Below are 23,280 nucleotides of genomic sequence, written 5' to 3'. Positions count from 1 at the left end.
CAATGAAGGGGGCTCACTTTGGTTCCTACAGTGACTGTAGGACCCTGCGAGTCCTCATCATCAGCAGCCCACCTGGACCGAGGCGCACGAGGCGCGCTCGCGCTCCTGAGGAGCTCCACCACACAACAACTTGTTGCTGATGCTGGCAGCAGCTCCGCTCGGAGCGGACCCAGCTCACAGCCACCAACAAACACGCAGCGGGATCAGGGACAGAGGTGAGACCATGACAGGAGCGTGGGTTTGGTTCTCGGCGGTGTTTTGGCTCAGCGCCGCAGCTGGACGCACTCTTCTCATCAACGACTCCTCTCTCCTCCTGGACGAGGACGCGCTGCTCCCCCACACGGAGACTTTGCTCAACCTGTCGGGACGGTCCGGGAACAGAACCTCCTCCTCTTCGGGCTTCTTCCTCCTGGACTTGGACGAGGGTCTGCTGGAGGGCTGGCGCACCCTGGCCGACAGGACGAGCAGCGGGAAGGAGGCGCAGGACGGCGGGGTGAAGGCGCTGCTCGTGGCCGCCTACTCCCTCATCATCGTGGTGTCTCTGTTCGGGAACACGCTGGTGTGCCATGTGGTGGTGAAAAACAAACGCACTCAGTCCTCCACCAGCCTGTTCATCCTCAACCTGGCGGTGGCTGACATCTTCATCACGGTCCTCAACACCCCTTTCACCCTGGTGAGAACAACTTGTCTTCACTGAGCCTGATCCCTGAAACTTTCTTACATTGTTTATTAACTTAAAAGTTGCAGAGTTCTTCTTTCCCTCTCTCTCTTTATTTATTGATTTTTTACTTTTAGTAAATAGTAGAATACAACTAAAACAATTAGTATAAATTATTTTTGGCAGCAGATCTTGACACCAATAGATGGCACCAGAGATCAAATCCCTCAAGGTTATCACCTGCTAATAAGGAAGGCGGATGATGATGTTTTTGCTTGTGTTTGTGAGCATTTTTGACAAAATATCTCAAATATCCACTTGACAATTCTTAGTCAAACTACTTAGAATGTAATCATTGGAGACTACAACTGATTAACATTTGGAGCCAAATTCAAGATGGCCACCACAGCCAACTCACTTTATAAACCTGTAAATGGATACAACTCAGTCAGTTTTAAACATTCATCCATTATGTATACCCGCTTATCCCTTTCATGGTCACGTGAGTCACTGGTGCCCATATCCAGCAGGGGTGGGGTACACCCTGGACAGGTCGCAAGTCCATCACAGGGCCACACAGAGACAAACAACCATTCACTCTCTCACTCACACCAAGGGGCAATTTGGAGCAGGGGCTCTCAAGCCATTTGGGTCTTGGGTCTTCTTACAAGGGCGAAAAAAATTCCAGGGACCCCCTCGTAAACGTTGTTTTAAAAGATAATTTATCGTCATTTCAACCCCTAAATGCCATGGTAATATATGTATATTCTTATTAAGTTTATTATGTTTGTTCATTGTTCTACATGCATTTTTAAAAATAAAAAAATAACAATTTAGCTGAGAGGCATCAGCAACTGAGCCACTGTGCATATCATCTGAAATGTTGGTGTCGTAGTAGCTGAGACTGATCCCCAACACATATTTTTAGCTAACAGATGGAGGTCGTTGTTTAAATTTTGCCATGAACTATGTTGGAGTCAATGTTGTGTGTCTGTGAGCAAAATATCTCACAAACCAATGGACAGATTTGAATGAGACTTCCTGGTTATAATCATTTGCTGTACCTCAGGGGTCTCCAACCAGAGCTCGTGAGCTACCAATAGCTCCTGAGCTCATTTAAAGTAGCTCTTCACTGAAGAAGCAAAATTTATTTTGTCACTGGCCAACCAAACTTTCATTTCATTCCAATCTATCTGTAGATAGATCTAAATGTTCCTTCACCTTGGTTGTCAATCAAACTGTTTAGGGCTCAGTATGGTCAATCGTCAGATGACGTGCCATTACGTGGTTGTTCGGCGTTCGTTTTCACACACACACCTTTCATAGCCCCTTGAGACACACTGTGCAAAACTCCTGGGAAACCCCTCCCGCTGTGGTATATGTCACTACAGGGGGTTTCTTCCCGCTGGAGTCTACAATGTGGAAAAAAATCAGAGACTCATCACACGACACTATTTGTGCACAAATTTGTCACAGTTCAATGTTCACAGTGTGAAATACACTATAATATGGATGGATAAACACAAAAAGCACATTGATATAAATTCTGTGCTCTTTATGGCAGTTTCATGTGAATTGAAGACAATATTTTTCTGTACAAAACAAGCTTATTCCAATGGTTTGAGTTTAAAATTAAATGTTGCAAAAAGTAGCTCTCGGACAGTTTCATTTTGTGAAAGTAGCTCTTAAGGAAAAAAAAGGTTGGCGAACCTTGCTACCTCTATAGCTGATTAATCTTTGGAACCAATCTGATTCAAGATGGCCACAGGCAACTTATAAAATGTACAGAAATGGTTTTTGTAATGGAAATAATACTTTTAGGTTTAAGCCAGTAACACTTTAAAATCAGAGATATGTTAATCTTATACTTATGGACCACTCCAATCTTTTAGTGTTAATGAATTCACTAAATCTTACAGATATTGTGCTTAAATTTGATGGAGTTGTAGCTGAGAGTAAATCACAACACATGTGCTACTCATTGCACAGGATCCTCCTTAGCTTGAAATATTGGCATTGAGATTGTTTTCTTAGCAAAATAGACACACAGGACAGACTGTAATGAATCTTTAGATATAAGATAAAATAAAATAAAATAAAAACCTTTTATTGTCATTGTATAAAGCACGATGAAATTACAGTTAAGAACACCCATTCACAAGAAGACAGAACATAGCCAAACATAGAACAGGTGCCCCCAGGTCATGCAGCCATAGACCCCTGTGCAGAGCAAGGGTCATCGACATGAAAGTACATCATGAGGAGGCGCTAACCTTAAAGGGGCAATATCATGTAAAATCAACTTTTTTGAGATTTATACAGTATCATGTTATAATGTTATATTCTCATAAAAAACTTGCCCAAAGCCTTGCTTTGACTCATTCATGCATGTTTGAGAAATCCTGCAGCGTTTTTAGGAAGCCATGCTGAGGAGCAAAACGACAGGTGGGGACCAGAAACGCCTTTTGGTACCAGGAACATCCCTGGGGCGTGTCTTCAAGCCGCACTTCCTCATGGCAGAGCACCCCCCTCCCCCCACCCCACACACCCCACCCATGACTCCTGCAGGCTCTCGGCAGTAACAGCGAATGTGAAAGTGAAACTTAAGCTGTCCGCTGCTCTCAACACTACTGCTCACTCAGTGAAGCTCTTTTCAGATTCAAAATACCTTTGAGGAAATGTATTTTTAGATGCCAAGTYAAGTGCATCATAGCGCACACGTGAAACAATTGACCGGGCAGAAGCAGAAGGAGGTTCTTAAAGAGACAGAGGCCAGTCAACGTAAACATCCAGTTTGGGATGAAACTGCAAAGGAGGCTCCCAAACAGCAAAGCAGGGAAGATAAGGGAAGGCAGGAGAGAGGGGGAAAGCGTCTAACTTCTCCGAGAGCAGAAGCAAAGAATTAAAAAAAAAGCGATCACTGGATATGCAACTGATTAGCAGCTAACGTTTGCTGTGGTCGTAGCTGAGAGTCTTTCCCAACATGCACTCTGAGTCATTTTGCGACATTGCACGAGATTGTGCACAACAGGGACAACTCTGTCATCCCTCAATCTTAGCTTGGAACTCTGGCTTTAAAGGCGGCTGTGATATTCATATTTAGTATTTTATTTTTCAAGGAGGTCTTTAAAGTTGTTTTGATTTGACAGACACGTTTATGTGTTTCCTCAGGTCCGCTTCGTAAACAGCACCTGGGTGTTTGGGAGGACCATGTGTCACATCAGCCGCTTCGTGCAGTACTGCTCCCTGCACGTCTCCACTCTCACCCTCACCGCCATCGCTTTGGACCGACGACAGGTTTGTCCATTCGCTCCTCTCTGCCGCAGCAGAGTGTCTTGGTTTCAGAGTCAAAGCAACCCTTTCCTCTCATGTTTCAACATTTTTTGCTTCTTTTCCCTTATCACCAGACCTGCCTGCTTTTCTACAAAAATGCATTTTATGTTTCCTCTCAGGTGGGTTTAAACAAAATCAGATCATAGAAGGATGTTAAAGCCCGTCCTTTTATGAGTCAGCCTTGCGAGGAATGCAGCTGTTCATCCTCTTCATCGCTCCTCTTCATTCTCGCTCTGAGACTTTCCTCATAATGCAGCCCTGAGACTGATTTCCAGGTTACAGACTGGAGGTAGAGAGGAGATTAGGTGATATGAAATTGTCTGAYCTCATTCAGAGTGCTGCACAACACGCCTCTGCGAGCTTGTATTTGAAAGCTGCCATTAGTGCCATTCAGCTTTCTCCGGGCTTCTTTACATTAGTGCAATACTGATAATTAATATTGACCGTGAAATTGAATAACTGTTCATTCTCTGGGCCTGTGGATCCTACAGGTTAGTGGTTTTGTAAACTAAAATTGGACTTTTAAGTGCTCAGAGTGATGAACTTCACACACTATTTCATGTTAATCTATGAGAGCAATAAGACAGTTTAAAATAATAAGGAAACTTAACAGGAGACAGGTAATGTCTGCCAAACATCTCTAAACATGAATTTACTTTGGTTCTAACAGGGTTTTAGTTCAGCTACTACGGTTATCCTTCATAAGTGGGAAAAGTCAAGCTAGCTCTGATTATGGGGAATGGATTAAAATTATGACGGAGATTGCAATGCATTATTTATTTTATTATACTTTTAATTTTTATTGATTCATTCTAGACACAGCAAATTCATTGCATGGAGCATGTCAAGGTTAACACTAGTATGAATATGTATATCTATATACAGTATACCTACACATATACACATGTGCATACACACATATTTTGAAGATCTAGAACCCCTGTAAAATCCATTTATATCAGTAAATGAAATAATTTTAACTGAATATACACAAATAAACCTTTACAATAAATACATACCTGTGCGCATCTGTCTGTCTGTCTGTCTGTCTGCCTATTATACATAATAATACACATACTGTAAATCCCACTCAACATGTCTGAAAGGGGGTAGGAAGAAGTAAAACTTATTTAATCCTACCCTTTCTCCAATATTCCATAATTACACTTAATATTCATCTGGTTTTTAGAGTCTTATAAGTTTATGAGATGAAAAAAATAAATATGCACAAATAAACACATGTAAGTAATACAGAATCCAATATTATTCTACTAAATTTTAGAGTTGTAAATTCACATCCAACTGCATACTCATACACACCCACATACACAGTGCACCCCAAGAGCACCCAGAACCCCCACCACCCACCCACACACACACACACCCAGCACCCTAAAATGCCAGTGCAAGAGCAGTGCATTTGGGGTCCCCCACCCCACCACCAAGGGGAACCAAATGGGGACTACTGAGCTAACCCAAACACAAACAACCATGAAAGCCAGACCACAGCACAGAGAGACCGGGAATAAAGAAGACAACCACCTCCCCAATACAACCAGACTTATCCACATACGTACACCCCGCCCCACACAGTATACAGTCACATATCCAATCCTATTAACAGCATTTGAGACACCATTCAGGTTCACCTCAGATTATCATCCCTGTACTTTTTAAAAATCATCAGTCTGAACCTTTTCTTGGGCAAACCTATGCTTGGGCATTGCTTCAGTTCTTTGTTGAGTTTGTTTCAGACCCTCACATCACTGAGTGAAGTGCACATTCTTTTCATAGTTGTTTCAACACTTCTGGTTCAGTTCCCCCTGTAATCCTAACACCCCCCCCCCCCACCTCCACCCCTCTATCTGTATTACATGATGGACAGGAATCACAATTGCTTGTTTGGAATAAGCTTTTGGTTTTTATAAAATACATATAGTCTTAATGGGGTTTACAATTATTTCTACTCTGTTTTGAAGATATGCTGTGTTTATGATGCTTTGTTTAGTTTGTTTAGTCACTGTGATTCATTTTTTTCTATTTTTAATTTTATGTTGGTTTTGCTTGCTAGAATCTTTAAAAATTCAATAGATATTTAAATATAAGAAAAGGATACTGCAGCATTTACCACTTTGTAGTAATTTGAAACTTCCATTTTTAAAACAATCTTAGGAGGGTATAAGAGTAAAGAGAACCAAGTCCTAAAGAAATGTTGAAGCTGTGGCTGGTTGCTCATTGTGCTCACCATGGTAACTACACACGTGCTTCTGTCACTCCCAGACTGATGAATTAATGAGAGGCGGAAAAAAAACACAGAATGAAAAGTAAACCAGTCACTGTGCGAAAAAGTTTTGAAAAGTTCCTGAAACCACAGAAAAATATATGACACAGACCTGTGTTTAAGTGTTCATAGTGTTTTATGGAGGAAATATGACAATATGACAATGCAATAGGTGGTCAAAAAACTCCTCGGTGGCAGGGCCCCGGGGTGGATGAGATCCGCCCAGAGTTCCTTAAGGCTCTGGATGTTGTAGGGTTGTGTTGGCTTACGCGACTCTGCAATATCGCATGGASATRGGGGGCAGTKCCCCTGGATTGGCAGACTGGGGTGGTGGTCCCCCTGTTTAAAAAGGGGGACCGGAGGGTGTGCTCCAATTACAGMGGGGTCACACTCTTAAGCCTCCCTGGTAAGGTCTATTCAGGGGTCCTGGAGAGGAGGGTCCGTRGGATAGTCTAACCTCGGATTCAGGAAGAGCAGTGTGGTTTTCGTCCTGGTCGTGGAACACTGGACCAGCTCTYCACCCTCAGCAGGGTCCTGGAGGGTGCATGGGAGTTCGTCCAACCAGTCTACTTGTGTTTTGTGGACTTGGAGAAGGCGTWCGACCGTGTCCCAAGGGGGGCCTTGTGGGGGGTTCTCCGGGAGTATGGGGTACCGGGCCATTTGATACGGGCTGTCAGGTCCTTGTACGACCAGTGTCAGAGTCTGGTCCGCATTGCCGGCAGTAAGTCGGGCTCATTTCCGGTGAGAGTTGGACTCCGCCAAGGCTGCCCGTTGTCACGATACTGTTCATTTCTTTCATGGACAGAATTTCTAGGCGCAGCCGAGGTTTTGAGGGGATCCGGCCTTAGGATCACATCTCTGCTTTTTGCGGATGATGTGGTCCTGTTGGCTTCATCGGAACGAGATCTGCAGCTCTCGCTGGAGCAGTTCACGGCCGGGATGAGGCTCAGTGCCTCCAAATCCGAGGCCATGGTCTTGAGCCGGAAAAGGGTAGAGTGCCTTCTCCGGGTCAGGGGGGTCGCTCTGTCTCAAGTGAAGGAGTTTAAGTATCTGGGGATCTTGTTCACYAATGGGGGAAGAACGGAGCGGGAGATCCACAGGCGGATTGGCACAGCGTCTGCTGTAAAGCGGGCGCTGTACCGGTCCGTCGTGGTGAAGAGAGAGCTGAGTCAGAAAGCGAAGCTCTCGATTTACCGGTCGATCTACGTTCCTACCCTCATCTATGGTCATGAGCTTTGGGTCATGACCGAAAGAACGAGGTCCCGGATACAAGCGTCCGAAATGGGTTTCCTCCGCAGGGTGGCTGGACTCTCCCTTTAGAGATAGGGTGAGAAGCTCGGTCATCCGGGAGGGACTCAGAGTAGAGCCGCTGCTCCTCCACGTCGAGAGGAGCCAGTTGAGGTGGCTCGGGCATCTGGTAAGGATGCCTCCTGGACGCCTCCCTGGTGAGGTATTCCGGGCACGTCCCACCGGGAGGAGGCCCCGAGGAAGACCCAGGACACGCTGGAGGGACTATGTCTCTCGGATGGCCTGGGAACGCCTTGGAGTTCCCCCGGAGGAGCTGGAAGAAGTGGCTGGGGAGAGGGAGGTCWGGGCCTCCCTTCTGAAGCTGCTGCCCCCGCGACCCGACCCTGGATAGGTGAAAGAAAATGGATGGATGACAATTCTATAAAATCAAAAGTCGGAAACAAGCTAAATAATAATGAACACACAGTAATAATGGTGATTCAAACCCTCATTACTCATTAGGCTACTAATTAGTATGTGTAGAAAATAACAGGCTTGTTTGGTCCTAAAGATCTGCTGTCGATACACCAGCAAATTTTTTAATTTTTTAATAATTAACCCTCTTTTTCTATTGTGATAAGAACATTTTGCCTCTAAAAGTTATATTGAACAGATACCATCTGCTGCTTCTCTAAATAATTTTGCCTCTAAAAGTTACATTGAACAGATACCATCTGCTGCTTCTCTAAATAATTAACTGTTTTACTTCACGAACTTCTTTGGGAGGAATAAATTACTGTCCATTTGATACTGTGTGTATATTTTTAATTTTTTTWAACATTAGCCTTTTGCAGATGCACTCGCATAAAACTGTGAAAATCATTATGGTTTAATCTTATCTAGGTAGAAAATTCCAGGAAGTAGAAGAATACCAAGTAGATATTGAACTGGAGCAGAAGCTTGTCAGGAGAACAAAAGACGAAAACCTGAAGCAAATWGGTTTTGCTAAATTCAATTCAAAATTCAAATTCAAAAATACTTTATTGATCCCAGAGGGAAATTAGGTAACAGATAAAGGCACGTTTCACATCAATTCTTCATTGAGAACCTTGAATAATAATAAAAGAATGCGGCCAAAGAACAGGAAAATAATGACAATAGAAAACATAAAAAATTAATACAAAAAAATCTGTCAACCATAATACTGTAGCAGTAGTATTAACTTGATCTTWTTTTCCCTTTCAAGCTATCCTGATGCAGCTAATGGTAACAATGAAATCCTTCACGCGTTACAAGACATAAAACATCAGCTCTCATATGTTTGTGAGGCGTTCTTTTTCACGTGGACATTTCACATTCTAAGAGAAAACAAAAAAAAACACAATGAGAGCACAGTTGGCAGAGATGTGGAGGCTGGAACACAGGAAGACATGAGGAACTTCAACAATATAACAAAAAAAGCTCCATAACAAAACGAAACTGTCGTGGCAGCAAACGGACAGAACTTGAMTAAAAAAATCACGAAGAACACTGAAAGGACACCAGAACAGTGGCATGGAGGTTCTAAAATGATCTGCTGACTTGGAAGTGTAGAAGTTCAAACTAAACATGCTGAGACTGAGGACAGGGACGGCAGGTGTGCATCACAACAAATAAACAACAAATAATAAAACACACACACAAAAAAAAGGAAAATCCAAAAGACAAATCCTGACAACTACCTCGCAGCCATCAGAGCCATGAAGAGCTGCCTGTAGGGCTGTACCATACTGGAAAAAAGGACATTGCGGTTTTCTCCAAAAAACATTGCCAAAATTGTCTCAGACGATTCACAACACAATGAATGTTTCTACTTTTTTGACACAAAACCACCCACCTCCACCGGCGAAAGCAACCCATCAAAATAAAAGCTCTTTCATGATAGTGAGATTATCTTGTTTAGTATGAGCAGATCCTGCCTCCTGCTGCTCTCAGACACTTTAATCATGAAAAATGGAAGTCTCTGTGACAGAATAAAAGCTTTAAAATAAGTGCTTCTCTTCCTTTACACTATATTCTTCCATTGTGGAGATTTTACAGTGAATGCTTCCACAGACTGAAAAAACCTATAAACACCAAACATTCCCTGCATTAAAGAAACTCTTGCTTATTAATCATAGTAAACTAATAATAGCGATTTAAAATAATTGTAACCACTGCACAGTTTACGATTGATGCCTTCGGGGGTAAAACATTTAGTTCTGAAAGTTGTGAGTGTTGTACAGCATATTTGCTGGTAATCATGTGGGACTTTTTTTTACATCAGAGTGGCATTTTAAAAGGTACCTATGGAAAAAATAAATCCCTGTTTGTGAAAAAGTATCATTTGAATCCATTTGCTTAAATGGATTCAATATTGTGAGATCCTATTTTGCTCTGAGTAAAAATATTAAACTTATCCAACTTTATCTCCTCTTGGTTTCAGTTCCAGCATCCAGCTGTTCTGATTTCTTGCTGTGTTTGGGATCAATTCTCTYTTCCATCATGAASCAGTTTGGTAGAATTTTGTAGAATGATGGACTGAACTCCAGGTTTGAGTAAATTTAGAATCTGGTAAAGATCAAATATTTCCAGATGGGAGGCAAAATGCCTTTAGCTACAGAACAGAAGTCTAGTTTTTTTTTTAACTGTTTTAGGTCAGTTTAGGTTATGTTAACTTTATTTTCAGTCTGTTTATAACTGCAGAATTAAAAACAGACAAATAACATCATTTAATACTCTAGCCATGCATAATATCCATAAACATAGTTTTTTTATTTCTGCTGTTTGTACATTGTTTTAGTTCATAAAAACTATCAGATGACCTTTGCGTTGCCATCCAACCAACATATTTTTGTACGTGCTCTGCTCTCAGCTGAAGGGTTTAGTGTTAAATGTACAAGTGGATTTAGTGAGGAAAAGGCAAGAGCAGACTGCAGCCACTTATTTGGACTCTAAGAGGTCAGATGGCTGCTTCACACATAGGTCTTTTAGCCAAAATTTACCTTACTTTTGCAAATTAGGCAGCTTCAAACACAAAAACTCTGATGGGTCATAAAGATRCAGAGCAGTTAGCCTTTGCAGAGGTGTTGATCAGGCTAAGTTTACAACCAAACAGAAGTCCTTGTCGATTCACAGCTGATCAAAAACTAAGACTATTTTTCTGTCCTTGCCTCATTTTTCCACATTTCTCAGCCTAGATAATAATAATAAAAGCCTGCTTTAAATTATTTTAAAAAATGGAGGTTTAGAGTGCAGCTTAAAGTCCCCCTCCCATCGCTGTCCTTGATCCTGAACCTAATGACAGAAAAGCTGAGGGAAGATTTTACATAAAGTTGTTTTAATTTTTATCCTAACTAGCCTTGATGCCACAGGAGTGGGTGTACATGCAAATGTTAGAGTAACCAGCAAACTGAAAACTACCTAATGTCAAAACCTCACAGCGTTTCAACATCCATTTACTGTCAGCTCAGTTTTAAAACGAGGCTTTGTCTGGAAAACATTTAAGTCCTACGTGTTGAATAGCAATAATATTAATAATTACACATACACTGCAATAAATGTTTATTTGGGAAAACTTAATTACAGGAAAAAAGGGAAATTATGACTTTATGAAAGATTTATCAGCCACTGCTAACATTTTGTTTGAGTTTTTTCTCTCATTTTACATGTTTTAACAGGGGAAAACCAGAAAACAAGGGAGTTAGGACAAATTCAGTGGCTCACATTGTCCAACTTTTGTTTCTCTCTGCACTTGTACTTTCTAACACACTATTCCAAAGAATCCATTATAAACTTCGTGCTTCTGCGTTGATGAATCCATCAATAATATAAGTGGCCACTGAATCACTGACAGCAGCATCCTGTCAGCCTGCAGAGCTCTTTAAATAGACCCCATAACAGCAAATACAGATTCAAAATATCTGCTGCTAATGTAGTTACCTGATCTATCATTTTTGCACTCAAACACTTTGAGTTTTTGTTTTATTTGCTTCTAGATTAAAATTTCAAATGCGTCAATTCTGCTTGTAATAAAAAAAGATGTTTTTCACCCCAAAATCTTGCAAAATATCAACTCTGAATGGATTTTTATAGAACACTCAGATTCAAGAAGGCTATCACATCTAATTGAGCTTAGCAGACACAAAACAGACTTTAATTCATCAGTTCTCCTCATCATTATCGTTTAATGCTGGTTTAATTTATTCAGCATATTATAAACTAAAGCAAAGTTCTTCAACAATGGGGTTGTGGAGGTACTGCGGGATGCGTCATGAATTTTTCTTTTAATTTTTAAAAAATGTTTTTATTACTTTTTTTCAAAGTTAGTTCTTTAGACACATATTACAATGAAGCCAGCATGTAGCAAATTGATTAATGGAGGCATAAAATAATGTACTTCAGTCAGAAATTCWTACATTTTATCATCACACCAGCTAGATTCTGCTTCACTCACTGCCTGAGCCTCCATGCATTCTGCACACAAAGAGAAGGACTCYCCCCTGTTCATACTGGACAGGTCGTATTTGCTCCATCTGGTGCACAGTAATCGGATGAGAGCCTATTGGTGCTGTAATTTTTGCTATATTTCTACAACTTCAGCTCCTAAAGATAACAGTTAACAACTAATGTTTATGGAAAATATCCAATACACACACACACTATTGTTTTCTTTTGCGAACTTGTGTGTCGACAGAACAGTTATTCTCCTTGATGTTAGGAATCTTTTTAATCACTGAATGAGAGGTCAAACTATGTGGATTAACAACAAGCAAACAGTCCAATGAAAAAATCAGGCACTGGGACTGAAATGAATAAAAAGCAGCAAAGATTAAAAGAAAGATCTGTAAAAATATTAACCAAGACCATTGTAAAAGACTGTAAGAAAGTCTGACTTTTGCTTGGAAGCAAAATTGAGGGATGATTCAAGATTGTTGTGGAGCACTGTATGCCGACCACACAGAAAACCCCACAACCTCAGAAAACCTTGACAGCATCCTTCAGGTTCATGAAAACCTTTAAAAGGATTCAAACATTGTTCAAATACTTTTATAGTTCTTGCTGCTGCAGCTCTGGAAATTGAAATCGAGTCATTTTTTTCCCCTGTTCTTCTGCGTCCTCACATCCACAGTGTTTGTGTGAGGCATTGTGGCAGCCGCCGCACTAATGATATGTTTCAGACTGTGTCGGAACAAAGTCCAGCTCCTCCCTGGGTGGTGAATGCAGTCAGTGGTACTGAATTAAAGTGAATGTTTTATTGGCACCGCCTCATTAAAGCCAAGTTGTTAAAGAGTCACGATGTTCAATTATACAGAGGTGATAATCYTGCAAAGGATAGGAGGATTTGTTTCCAGAGAGAAGGGGCTGCAAATTCTGGCACTCGTTTAGCTCGCTAATGCACTCAAATACAGGAAGCTTCTGTTTTACACAACAAATAATAAAAAAGGAAATCAATTTTACCCAAATGGAGACGAGTTCAGTGAGTTTAGTGCAAGCATCAAAGCATAGGTGTTAACAAATGATGACATCGCTGAGCAGAATAAATACAAATAACATTGTCTCATATCTGTGTCTGAGGTTTTTAAGTAAAGTCTTCAGTATTGTACWCTGATCTATAAATCATAACAATAAGAATAAAACATTTTTTGAAGCAGCAGGTGGTKCTCTAAGTTTCAATTATCAATACACAGCAAAACTACAGAAATAGGTTATAGTATTAGAAAGGCTGATGACTAAAATGACCCCTGCTGATGCAAGAAATTACAAATCATAAATACAGATGACACATTAGGAGATGTTTGTATTTGATTTTTCCATTTTTTTAAACTCAGTATAAATGATTGGCTTGTTTGGCTTGCTCAGTAAATGCTATTTCCTTTCTCTTAGAAAAGTTGGAAGTTTTTTTTAAAGTCAATCAACAACCTAAATGTAGTTTTATTTGTAAGAAACTGACATATAGACCAYTTCCTACTTATTTCAACAGATCACACAAATATAGATTTATCAGGTAGGAAAGCATCCAAATAAAATGATGGAAAAGAACTGTGTTTGCAGTTATATAACTTTTTTATTGACACTTTTTTATTGTTTAGAAACTGAGAATATGACCTGTAGGTGTTTTTTCCAGGGTGGATGTGTACCTGTTGAATACAAGATTACGTCTGTGGTTGTTGTCTGATTCTCCCATATTCAGTGCACCCATTCAAAAACACACACACTCACACAGTCTAGCACTATATCTTCATTGAGACTTTGCACTGACTTTAAATTTCTAGAGTAAGTAAAGTTTTATTTATAAAGCGCCTTTCACAGAAATATATTCACAAGGTGCTGTGCAATCATTAACAGTATAAAAATGGTGAAAAGAAAAACATGAAACAGAAAACATAATTAAACATAAGCAACAAAAAATGAAACATCAAATCAAGAATTAATTTCCAAAATTGTTACTCAAACACAAGGTTAATTCAAGGCAAAATATACAATAATACATAAAACATAATCAATGTGGGAGAGAAAAATACGGTGTAAGTTCAATAATAAAAAACACAGATTGGTGAGCATTCACTATGGAGGTAGGCTGGCTTTTGTGGTGAAAAAATGGTTAGCTAAACGCTTGAGTGAAAAGGTGAGTTTTTAGGAGTGTCTTGAAAGAGACAATGCTATCAAGGGAGCGCAGATTAAAAGGGAGTTCATTCCAGAGCCTGAGGACCACAGAGGAGAAGACACGGTCACCATGAGTCTTGAAGCGAGTGAGGGGAACCATAAGGAGATTTTTATCTTGTGAGCGGAGGTCTCGTCTGGGGGTTGTAAGGTGAAATGAGGCTTTTAATGTATTCAGGGTGCTTGGCCATGAAGAGCTCTGAAGGTGAGGACCAGGATTTTGAACCGGATTCTGAACTGAACAGGAAGCCAGTGGATCGGGGAGATGTGGGTGAATTTGGAGGTTCGAGTTAGGAGTCTTGCTGCTGAGTTTTGGACAAGCTGAAGGCGAGTTAACTGTTTCTGGTTAAGACAGGTGAACAAGCTATTACAATAATCTAAGCGGCTAGAAATGAAAGCTTGAATTACCACTTCCAAGTCTGAAGTGGACAGCAGGAGCCGGAGTTTAGAGATATTACGAAGCTGAAAGTAGCATGTAGAAACCAGGTTCTTTATGTGTTTATCTAGAGACAGATCTGAATCAAGATTTACTCCCAGGTTGCGCACATTCTGCTGGACAGTTGAACTCAAAGAGCCGAGATGTTCTTTTATCTTAGGGATTTTATTTTCAGGGGACAGGATCAATGTCTGTCTTACTGAGGTTTGAAAGTAGCAAGTTGTCAGACAGRCACTGGTTAACCTTAGTGACACATTTTATAAGAGAGGTGAGCTTGTGGGTGGTGGAGTCATTAAAGGAGCAGTGTAGCTGCAGGTCATTTGCATAGAAATGGTAGGAGATGTCTGGGAAATTTTTTGATGACCTCAGTCAGGGGGCGGATGTAGAGCAGGAATAGAATTGGGCCCAGGATGGAACCCTGTGGAACTCCGCAGGTGAGTTAGGCTGGGTCAGAGAGAGATTGGCCTAATAAGACTGAGAGAGTGGTCTGAGAGGTATGATTTGAACCAATCTAGCACCACCCTGGACATCCCTATGTCCTTCAGATTTCAAAAGAGTATAGTATGATCGACAGTGTCAAAAGCTGAGGAAAGGTCCAGTAAGAGGAGGACAGAYTYCATGCCTCTATCAGCAGACATTAGCAGCATTACTTTAAATTTCTATAACCTAACCCTGGCTCCGTACCCTAAACCTAACCACCCTTGTGCTAGACCTGTCACGACATTTTGCTGGATGATAAATTGCACAATAAATAATAATGCTTAGAGACCATTTTAAACCAGTGTATTGATAACCAACTGGGAGCAGATGTGACAACAAAATACAACAGCTACTGAAGCTTTAACATCGCTACTCACCTCTATCCATGTCAGCACAATTTATTCTTTGTGTCTTTCTCTGGCTTTATAAAATAATTGCGGTCACCTGCACACTGCTTAGGAATTTTATGCAAGTTTATACAAACCCAAAGTTTGGCACGATACCCTGAGGGCATCCTGAGGTGTCACCAGCTGAAAGAAGGCATCTCCTCTTTAGCTAAATGCCTGTTCATGGAGCACTCATGCTCCAGAGGGTACGAGACCAGGCTCCTGGCAAATACCTGACGCCAAAGTTCACTCCTCCCTACGCCAAAATGTAGAAAAAAGGGAAACACAATGAAACAAGCAGGCAAATGAAAATTATGGAACTCATTTTAATTTATTGCACAATTCATTGATTTATTGCGACAGGCCTACACCGCACACACCTAACCTTTTCTTCAGGCCAGGACTCTGCCTCTACATCTCAAGGATAAGGAACTCCTTTGAGGACACTGATGTCCATGTTTAGGACAGAACAGATAAAGGGTTTCAGAGGAGGGTGAAGGAAAATGTTAAACGGGAGAGGCTAATGATAAACAGAGGAGGAGGTGGTCTCAGGTTTCAACTTTCCAGAACATAGAATGCAGCTTTGAATTAAATCCTTAAGACAGTTTCACACCAATTTACACAGCAGTTCACTGCAGCTTTATAGGTTAGACACTGGGTTTGAACTGAGAAAGCCTCTCAGAGGAGAGGTGAAACATTTTCACCAAGGAGAAAAAATAAAAAGTGTGCTTGCCTTAAAAAGACACCCTTAGTGAGTCCTGCTGGGTCCTGGATCCCTGAGAATCTACACCAACACTTTGCCTCTGGTATCCCTGCTTGAATTTTCTGCTGTGCTTCAGGTTTTGTGAAAATGTTGGAAACATTTTCTGTTTATTTTCATTTGTGATTAATATAGCTTTTAAAAAGAAATTAYAATCTGTACTGGGGGTAAAAAAAAATAGAAACGTCAGCACTGAACGTCCTCAGTGCCTTGAAAATGGCAAAAAATGTCATGTCGTGAGTGCCTTCAGTTGTGCAGAAATCCCTGCAACTAGATTTAATTTCTTATCGTGCAGAAAAACAGCACGTCTTTTTATTTATTTTTTTGTTCTTCCTTTTAACAGCCACCCAACAATTGCTTTTGTTAAGATGTGCCTCTTCTGTTCACCACTACAAAGAACTCATATCTGCCACTAACAAACAGACAGTTAATTATGTTGTGAATTCAATTAAATTTTTTTAGCCATGAGTAACACGGAGCCACAGGTTCATTAGCAACATTCTGAGAATGCTACTCTTTTTCTCTGCTTCACGCGTTGGTCTGGGTTAGATGCCTTCTATTGATTTGTTGTATTTGTGTGTGTGTTTGTGTGCGTCTGCAGTAGATGTGAAATGTGCTTGTTGATTTTTGTTTCCTCAGGTGATTTTACATCCTCTCCGACCACGCATGACTCCAACACAAGGGGGTGTTTGGGTCGCTGTTATCTGGATAATGGCCAGCTGCTTCTCCCTCCCACATGCAATCTACCAAAAACTCCTGACTTTCACCTACAGGTAAAAACTCTGAGCAGCCCGACGTGTCTGTGAGGCCAGCCGCTGTCTAATTAAGGTTAGAAACAAACAGTTTTTTTTCTTCCCCTTTGGCTCCCCAGGGATGAAAGTTACACGTGACTTAGGATTAGTGCTGTTTTTCTAAAAGGGGTTTTGACACAGGGACACAATCTAATATAAAAGGGAAAAGATGGAAAAAATAGTTTTCAGCAGTGATAAATAAGCTATGAGATAGATCAGTGCTGAAAAATTAAGAAAAAATTAGCATTTCCTGTGGAAAAAAAATCATGTTTTTCTTATTCTTGCTCTTACTATTCTTCATAATTGTATAAAATTCTCATGTTTGTCATCCTTTCTCCATTCTTCCCCTCACCAGTAAAGAAAAGGAGCGGAGCCTCTGTGTCCCAGACTTCCCTGAGCCATCAGATGTCTACTGGCAGTACATCGATCTCCTGACCTTCATCCTGCTGTATGTGCTGCCGCTCATCATCATCACTGCCTCCTACATCACGGTGGCCCGCCGGCTGTGGTGTCACAACGCCATCGGCGACACGACAACAGCCCAGCACGCCACCCAGAGGAGGAAACGACGCCGAACGCTGGCCATGCTGTTCCTGGTCGTGGGCGTGTTCGCCGTCTGCTGGTTCCCCCTCAACTGCTACGTGGTGCTGCTCTCCAGCCAGGCGATCCACTCCTCCAACGCTCTGTACTTCTGCTTCCACTGGCTGGCCATGAGCTCCACCTGCTACAACCCGTTCATCTACTGCTGCCTGAACCCGACCTTCCGTCAGGAGCTGCGGCTCCTGTTCGACAGGTGCCGCTGGAGGCGGAGGGTGGCGGTCGGCTCGGAGCCGGAGCACCGCCCCGCCGTCGCCTCCTGCGCTCCCTGCCGCCGAGCCGCCTGGCCCGACAACCATGAATCCCTGAGGCCGAGCCACGCTCTGTCGCACCTGGGCCAGGGTTCCCTGCAGCCGAGCCARGCCTCGTCCAGCCACTCCCATAACCTGAAGGAAGCACACGTGCTCTTCACGGCCAGGCAGGCCCTTACAGGGAGAACAGACATCCTCTCAGTGGAGCCCATCGTGGCTGAGAGATAACTACACATGGTCGCCTCAGTTCCCACTGGAAATTAAAAGACCATGATCTGAAAATGCGTGGCTGGACCGTTGTGGGATTTTGACGGTTGCAGGTTGAAAGTTAAAACTTTCCTGAGGAAATTAAAGTCATGACTCTACAGAGCCCGCGAGGGGACATGGGAGATTTTTTTCTTTTGCGTTCCCARGCAAAAGTATTGCGTTACCTCACAAWACCTTTTGCGTTCCCTCGCAAAAGTCGTTTYTCACTGTTTTGCCTGCTGGTTTATTAACAAATTCACCTGCTCACCATTAGCGAGTTAGCCTACTGCTTTAATTCAGCTTCAGAATGAATATATCACACAACCACACATGGAAGTATGTCACATGTCGATATTTTAACACAGTGCAGCCACGCAACATCAATGTCAATTTCACAAATTTGTGGCAAGACATCCTGTTTTGGTAACCGGGTATTTCAAAATAAAAGTCTGATTTAATTCAGTTCATAATCAAAGCAATTTTTTGCGTGGGAACGCAAAACAATATTGTGAGGTAACACAAAAGTATTGCGAGGTAACGCAAAAGTATTGCGAGGTTACACAAAAGTATTGCGAGGTAACGCAAAGGTATTGCGAGGMAACGCAAAGGTATTGCGAGGGAACGCAAAGGTATTGCAAGGGAACGCAAAGGTATTGCGAGGTAATGCAAAAGTATTGTGAGAGAACACAAGGGTTTTGCAAGGTAATGAAAACAAAATTGCGAAGTAATATAAAACAATATTGCGAGGTAACGCAAAAGTATTGTGAGGGAATGCAAAGGTATTGCAAGGCAAAGTTATTGTGAGGTAACGCAAAGGTATTGCAAGATGACACAAAGGTATTGCGAGGTAACACAAAAGTATTGCGAGGTTACACAAAAMTATTGCAAGGTAAAGCAAAGGTATTGCGAGGGAACGCAAATGTATTGCGAGGGAACGCAAATGTATTGTGAGGGAACGCAAAAGTATTGTGAGGGAACGCAAAAGTATTGTGAGGGAACGCAAAAGTATTGTGAGGGAACGCAAAAGTATTGTGAGGGAACGCAAAAGTATTGCGAGGTAACTCAAAACAATATTGCGAGGTAACGCAAAACAATAATGCGAAGTAACGCAAAAGTACTAAGGGAACGCAAAGGTATTGTAATGTAACGCAAAGGTATTACGAGGTATTGCGAGGTGACACAAAGGTATTGCGAGGGAACTCAAAAGTATTGCGAGGTAACGTAAAAGTATTGCGAGGGAACGCAAAGACATTGCAAGGTAACGCAAAAGTATTGCGAGATAACGCAAGGGTATTGCGAGGGAACTCAAACGTATTGCGAGGGAACTCAAAAGTATTGCGAGGTAACGCAAAACAGAATTGCGAGGTAATGCAAAACAATATTGCGAGGTAACGCAAAACAATATTGCGAGGTAATGCAAAAGTATTGCGAGGTAATGCAAAACAATATTGCGAGGTAACGCAAAACAATATTGCACGGTAACGCAAAACAATATTGCGAGGTAATGTAAAACAATATTGTGAGGTAATGCAAAAGTATTGTGAGGGAACACAAAGGTATTGCAATGTAATGCAATGGTATTGRGAGGTAACGCAAAAGTGTTGCGAGATGACACAAAGGTATTGCGAGGTAACGCAAAAGTATTGTGAGGGAACAGAAAGATATTGCAAGGTAATGCAAAAGTATTGCGAGGTAACGCAAAACAATATTGCGAGGTAACGCAAAACAATATTGCGAGGTAACGCAAAACAATATTGCGAGGTAACGCAAAACAATATTGCGAGGTAACGCAAAAGTATTGCGTGGGAACGCAAAAGAAAAAAAATCCCCCCATGTACCCTCGTGGGCCCCGTATGACTCTGCTCTTATTGAGGTTCCTAAAAAAAATCTCACCATCATTTAAAAGCTTTTTTCCACTCTGCAGTTTTCACTTCTGATGTCTTTTGTGATGCGTAACAAATCCTGCAAACCTTCTGTGCTTTGAGTGATGGAAAAATTATTCTCTCCTCGAGGTCCGCTCAGCAGGACCTCCAGTTAAAGGRTTGTGATTGTTTCTGACATTTTGTTTAAATTTTCTTTTTGTTTCCTGTGCACCAAAAGTATCTTCAATGCAAAATAGGATTCTGAAACTAATTTTTCATTATCCTATTTAAAAAAATCTGCATGAAAGTACAAAGGAGTAGATGATACAATGAATGATGAGCTATGGATATCCCCTTGTAAATAGCTCTTTTTCCCCCAACAGGGTTCACAGAAAATGCACAGATAGAAGACTATCAAGAATTTTCATTACACAAGAAAAAAAAAATCTACCAGGATCCATTCACAGCTTTTGTCTCCTCACAGCTTTTATGATTCATTCTACAAAAAAATAAATAAAATAAAATAAATTCTCAGAAAATGAACCATTGAGGATGACATTCAAATTTTTCCACTTCATTTATTTCATCCCTTTATTTCATCCCTTTAAGGCCATACCACTGCCTTTTCTGCTGCTGTTTCTTTAACCTGGAGGCTTTGAGAGTATGTTTCAGAGGAATGACAGCAATTGAGGCTATATTTTGAAAAATCTATTTCAGTTCACAATCATCTCTTTCACCGTGGAGGCTCTTAAGGAATTTTTTTGAACCTTTGTTGGGATTTTCTTGTTGGGATTTTCTTGTGTCAGATGAGAATCGACAATCGCGACAAAACCTTTGGAGGAAACRTGGTCTCTCACTTACACTGTGACCTCTTGGGATTTTTACAGACTGAATGTATTTGTCACCAAATTGCTTTTGTTGCTGGGTCTGGTACAAAGAGACAATTAATTCTAGATGTAGTTGACCAGTTTTTACCCCTCGATGTGGACTAAACGTTGAGGCCTTCGTCACCATTTTGTTGGTTTGAATTGTGGACTTGGTGAACTTACAAAATGCGTCATAATGATCCCCTGCCTTCATGAAAGGCAGGGGATTATTTAATTACCTGTGTTTGTGTTCGTGTGTCTGTCTAATGAAACACTGAATCATGTAATTGTTAGCTGTCTAACTGGTGGGTCATTGGTTAGCACTGATGTCTCACAGCAGGAAGATGCTGAGTTTGATCCCCAGTTCAGACCTGATGTCTTTCTGTGTGGAGTTTGCATCTTTTCCTCATGCTTACATAMGTTTTCTCCTGGTGCTCTGTTTCCTCCCACGAACAAAAGCATGCATGTTGGGTTACCTTCAAGCTCTGGCCTTCCTCACAAAAGAGACCTGTGATCTCAATGCAATTTGCCTGGTGAAATAAAAAACTGATTACCTTTTGGCGACAATCTAAAACCAAGATGTTTACCACTGTTAACCAACCTTAGACAGCACAAAAATGTCAAACATACTGCAGAAAAAGCAGTATTATCTGACAACAGGGTAGATTAAACTCGAGTATTTAGTGTTAATAACGGAAGATGTGATCACTGCTGGAGGCAGTGGCGACAAAGGGAAACAATGGTGGAGAAATCTAAAATAATAGAAGACAATGAAACACAATGACAAGATGTAATGAAACAAATCAKTGGATATAAAGAATGAAACACAAGAAACAGAAAAAACAAACGTTTACAAGGTTAAAACGTATTGTAATTTGGTTTTAAATGCAGCAGATTTATTGTAGCAATGCTGAATAAGACATGACACTTCAAGCATCAYCATGAAAAATGATGATAAAACACTGAAAAACATCCGATTGTGTTGAATGTTATCGCTGGGAAACATCTTAAAAAAGGCTAAAGCGGTAAAATGTCAAAAACCATATATATGTATATATATAAATGTACATTAATAATAAATGTTAGATTTTTCATCCTGTTATAAAGAAAATTATTTTTATGTTTACTGCTTTATGTAAAAAAGAACAGAATCAACACGATAAAATAAACATTGCTACTTTTAGGTTATTTTTATAAATGCACAGAAACTGAACGTATTATTGATGTGTTTTTTTTTCATCCTGAGATCGTAATTTTGTTTGTTTTGTTTGGTCAGAGATAATAAAGATTGTTTTCATTTTATCTTACCTTCATAAATCATTTACTTTTAATTTGATAAAAGAGAAATGATGCAGATCTGTATCTAAAGAAAGCCAGACTTTTTTTACTAATATTTCTAAACTTATCTTACTGCAGACAAAGCCATGCCAGCAAAGGAAAACAGGCACTGCTTTATTAAAAATGCCCTCCTCTTTGCAGTTGATGCTGGTAGATACTGTAGGTGTAGAAATCAAAAACCTGAGCTTTGCAAAAGCAGAGTTTTAWCTCTGGCATGTTCATAATGATTAAGTATAAGTAAAGAGACTTTCATCAGGTTTTTGCTTCACTCTTTTTGTAACAAGGACTTTTATCACAAATGGAATTTCTGCATATAAATGTACAACTATTGCTGTATGGCCTCAGTGCAGATTTTTTACAGGGAGAGTCATTGTTCAGAGAAAAAAAAAAAACAATCCTGTATTAATGCTCTGCCTGTGCACTGGTGTTCAATCTAAAATAACCCAGTCTTAACATTTGCCAGTGTGCCATTTTCCTACAAGTCATGCCACATCAGGTGAGGTTGCTCTCATGAATGCTTTGAAATGATCTATAAAAAACTGTTTTTGTTAGTTACCAGAACAACAGCTTTCTTTTTAATGAGCTGTTTCTGCTGCACTGTGCTGCTGTGTTTTGTCTTTCTGTGTGATTTCAGTTAACTCTTTTTACATCGAAATGCCTTTTTACATTGTTACAAGAATGTTACAAGAATTTAACAAAAAAATAAATAAATATGTAGCTTTTAAGCCCAAGAAAAGTGTCAGTTGTGTGATAACTGCACAGAGGTTTGACATAGCCCCACTGTGTCAACAACACACTGGGAGAAAGAGAAGTCGTTCTTTAAACGCCAATAGGCTGATATAAAAAACATTTAAACAAACACACTGTGGAGCAGTGGTTGGATGTCGCCTCTCATTGAGGAGGCTTCCTATGTGAAGTTTGCTTGTTTTATCATGGTGCCTTGTTTTCCTCTCACAGACACACATTAAGTTAACTGGTCTCCTGAGTCCGAGTGTGGATGATTGTCWTAGATTTGTGACCTGTCCAGGGTGGCACTCACCTCTCGCACAGTAACTGCTGGAATTTTTTCATGCATGCAAATTGCAAA

At 40.8% G+C, this 23,280-nt stretch overlaps 1 protein-coding gene across 2 annotated transcripts; it reads left to right on the top strand.

The window, feature by feature from the left end:
* Positions 1 to 78: 78 nt before the first annotated feature.
* gpr83 (G protein-coupled receptor 83) lies at positions 79 to 21,950 on the top strand. 2 transcript variants are annotated; one of them, XR_001310600.1, is made up of 5 exons: positions 79 to 673; positions 3,830 to 3,955; positions 16,882 to 17,015; positions 17,389 to 18,201; positions 20,052 to 21,950. XR_001310600.1 is itself a non-coding variant. In XM_014013196.1 (4 exons), the coding sequence occupies exons 1-4, from the start codon at positions 140 to 142 to the stop codon at positions 18,107 to 18,109; spliced, it is 1,515 nt and encodes a 504-aa protein (XP_013868650.1). In that variant the 5' UTR covers positions 79 to 139; the 3' UTR covers positions 18,110 to 18,317. The 2 variants fall into 2 exon arrangements, 1 of the variants encoding a protein (XP_013868650.1); XM_014013196.1 differs by lacking the exon at positions 20,052 to 21,950 and having other exon boundaries at positions 17,389 to 18,317.
* Positions 21,951 to 23,280: the final 1,330 nt, after the last annotated feature.

Source organism: Austrofundulus limnaeus, unplaced genomic scaffold (genome assembly GCF_001266775.1).
Source record: "Austrofundulus limnaeus strain Quisiro unplaced genomic scaffold, Austrofundulus_limnaeus-1.0 Scaffold99, whole genome shotgun sequence".
Taxonomy (NCBI): domain Eukaryota; kingdom Metazoa; phylum Chordata; class Actinopteri; order Cyprinodontiformes; family Rivulidae; genus Austrofundulus; species Austrofundulus limnaeus.
This window is presented reverse-complemented; position numbering and strand designations above follow the sequence as displayed.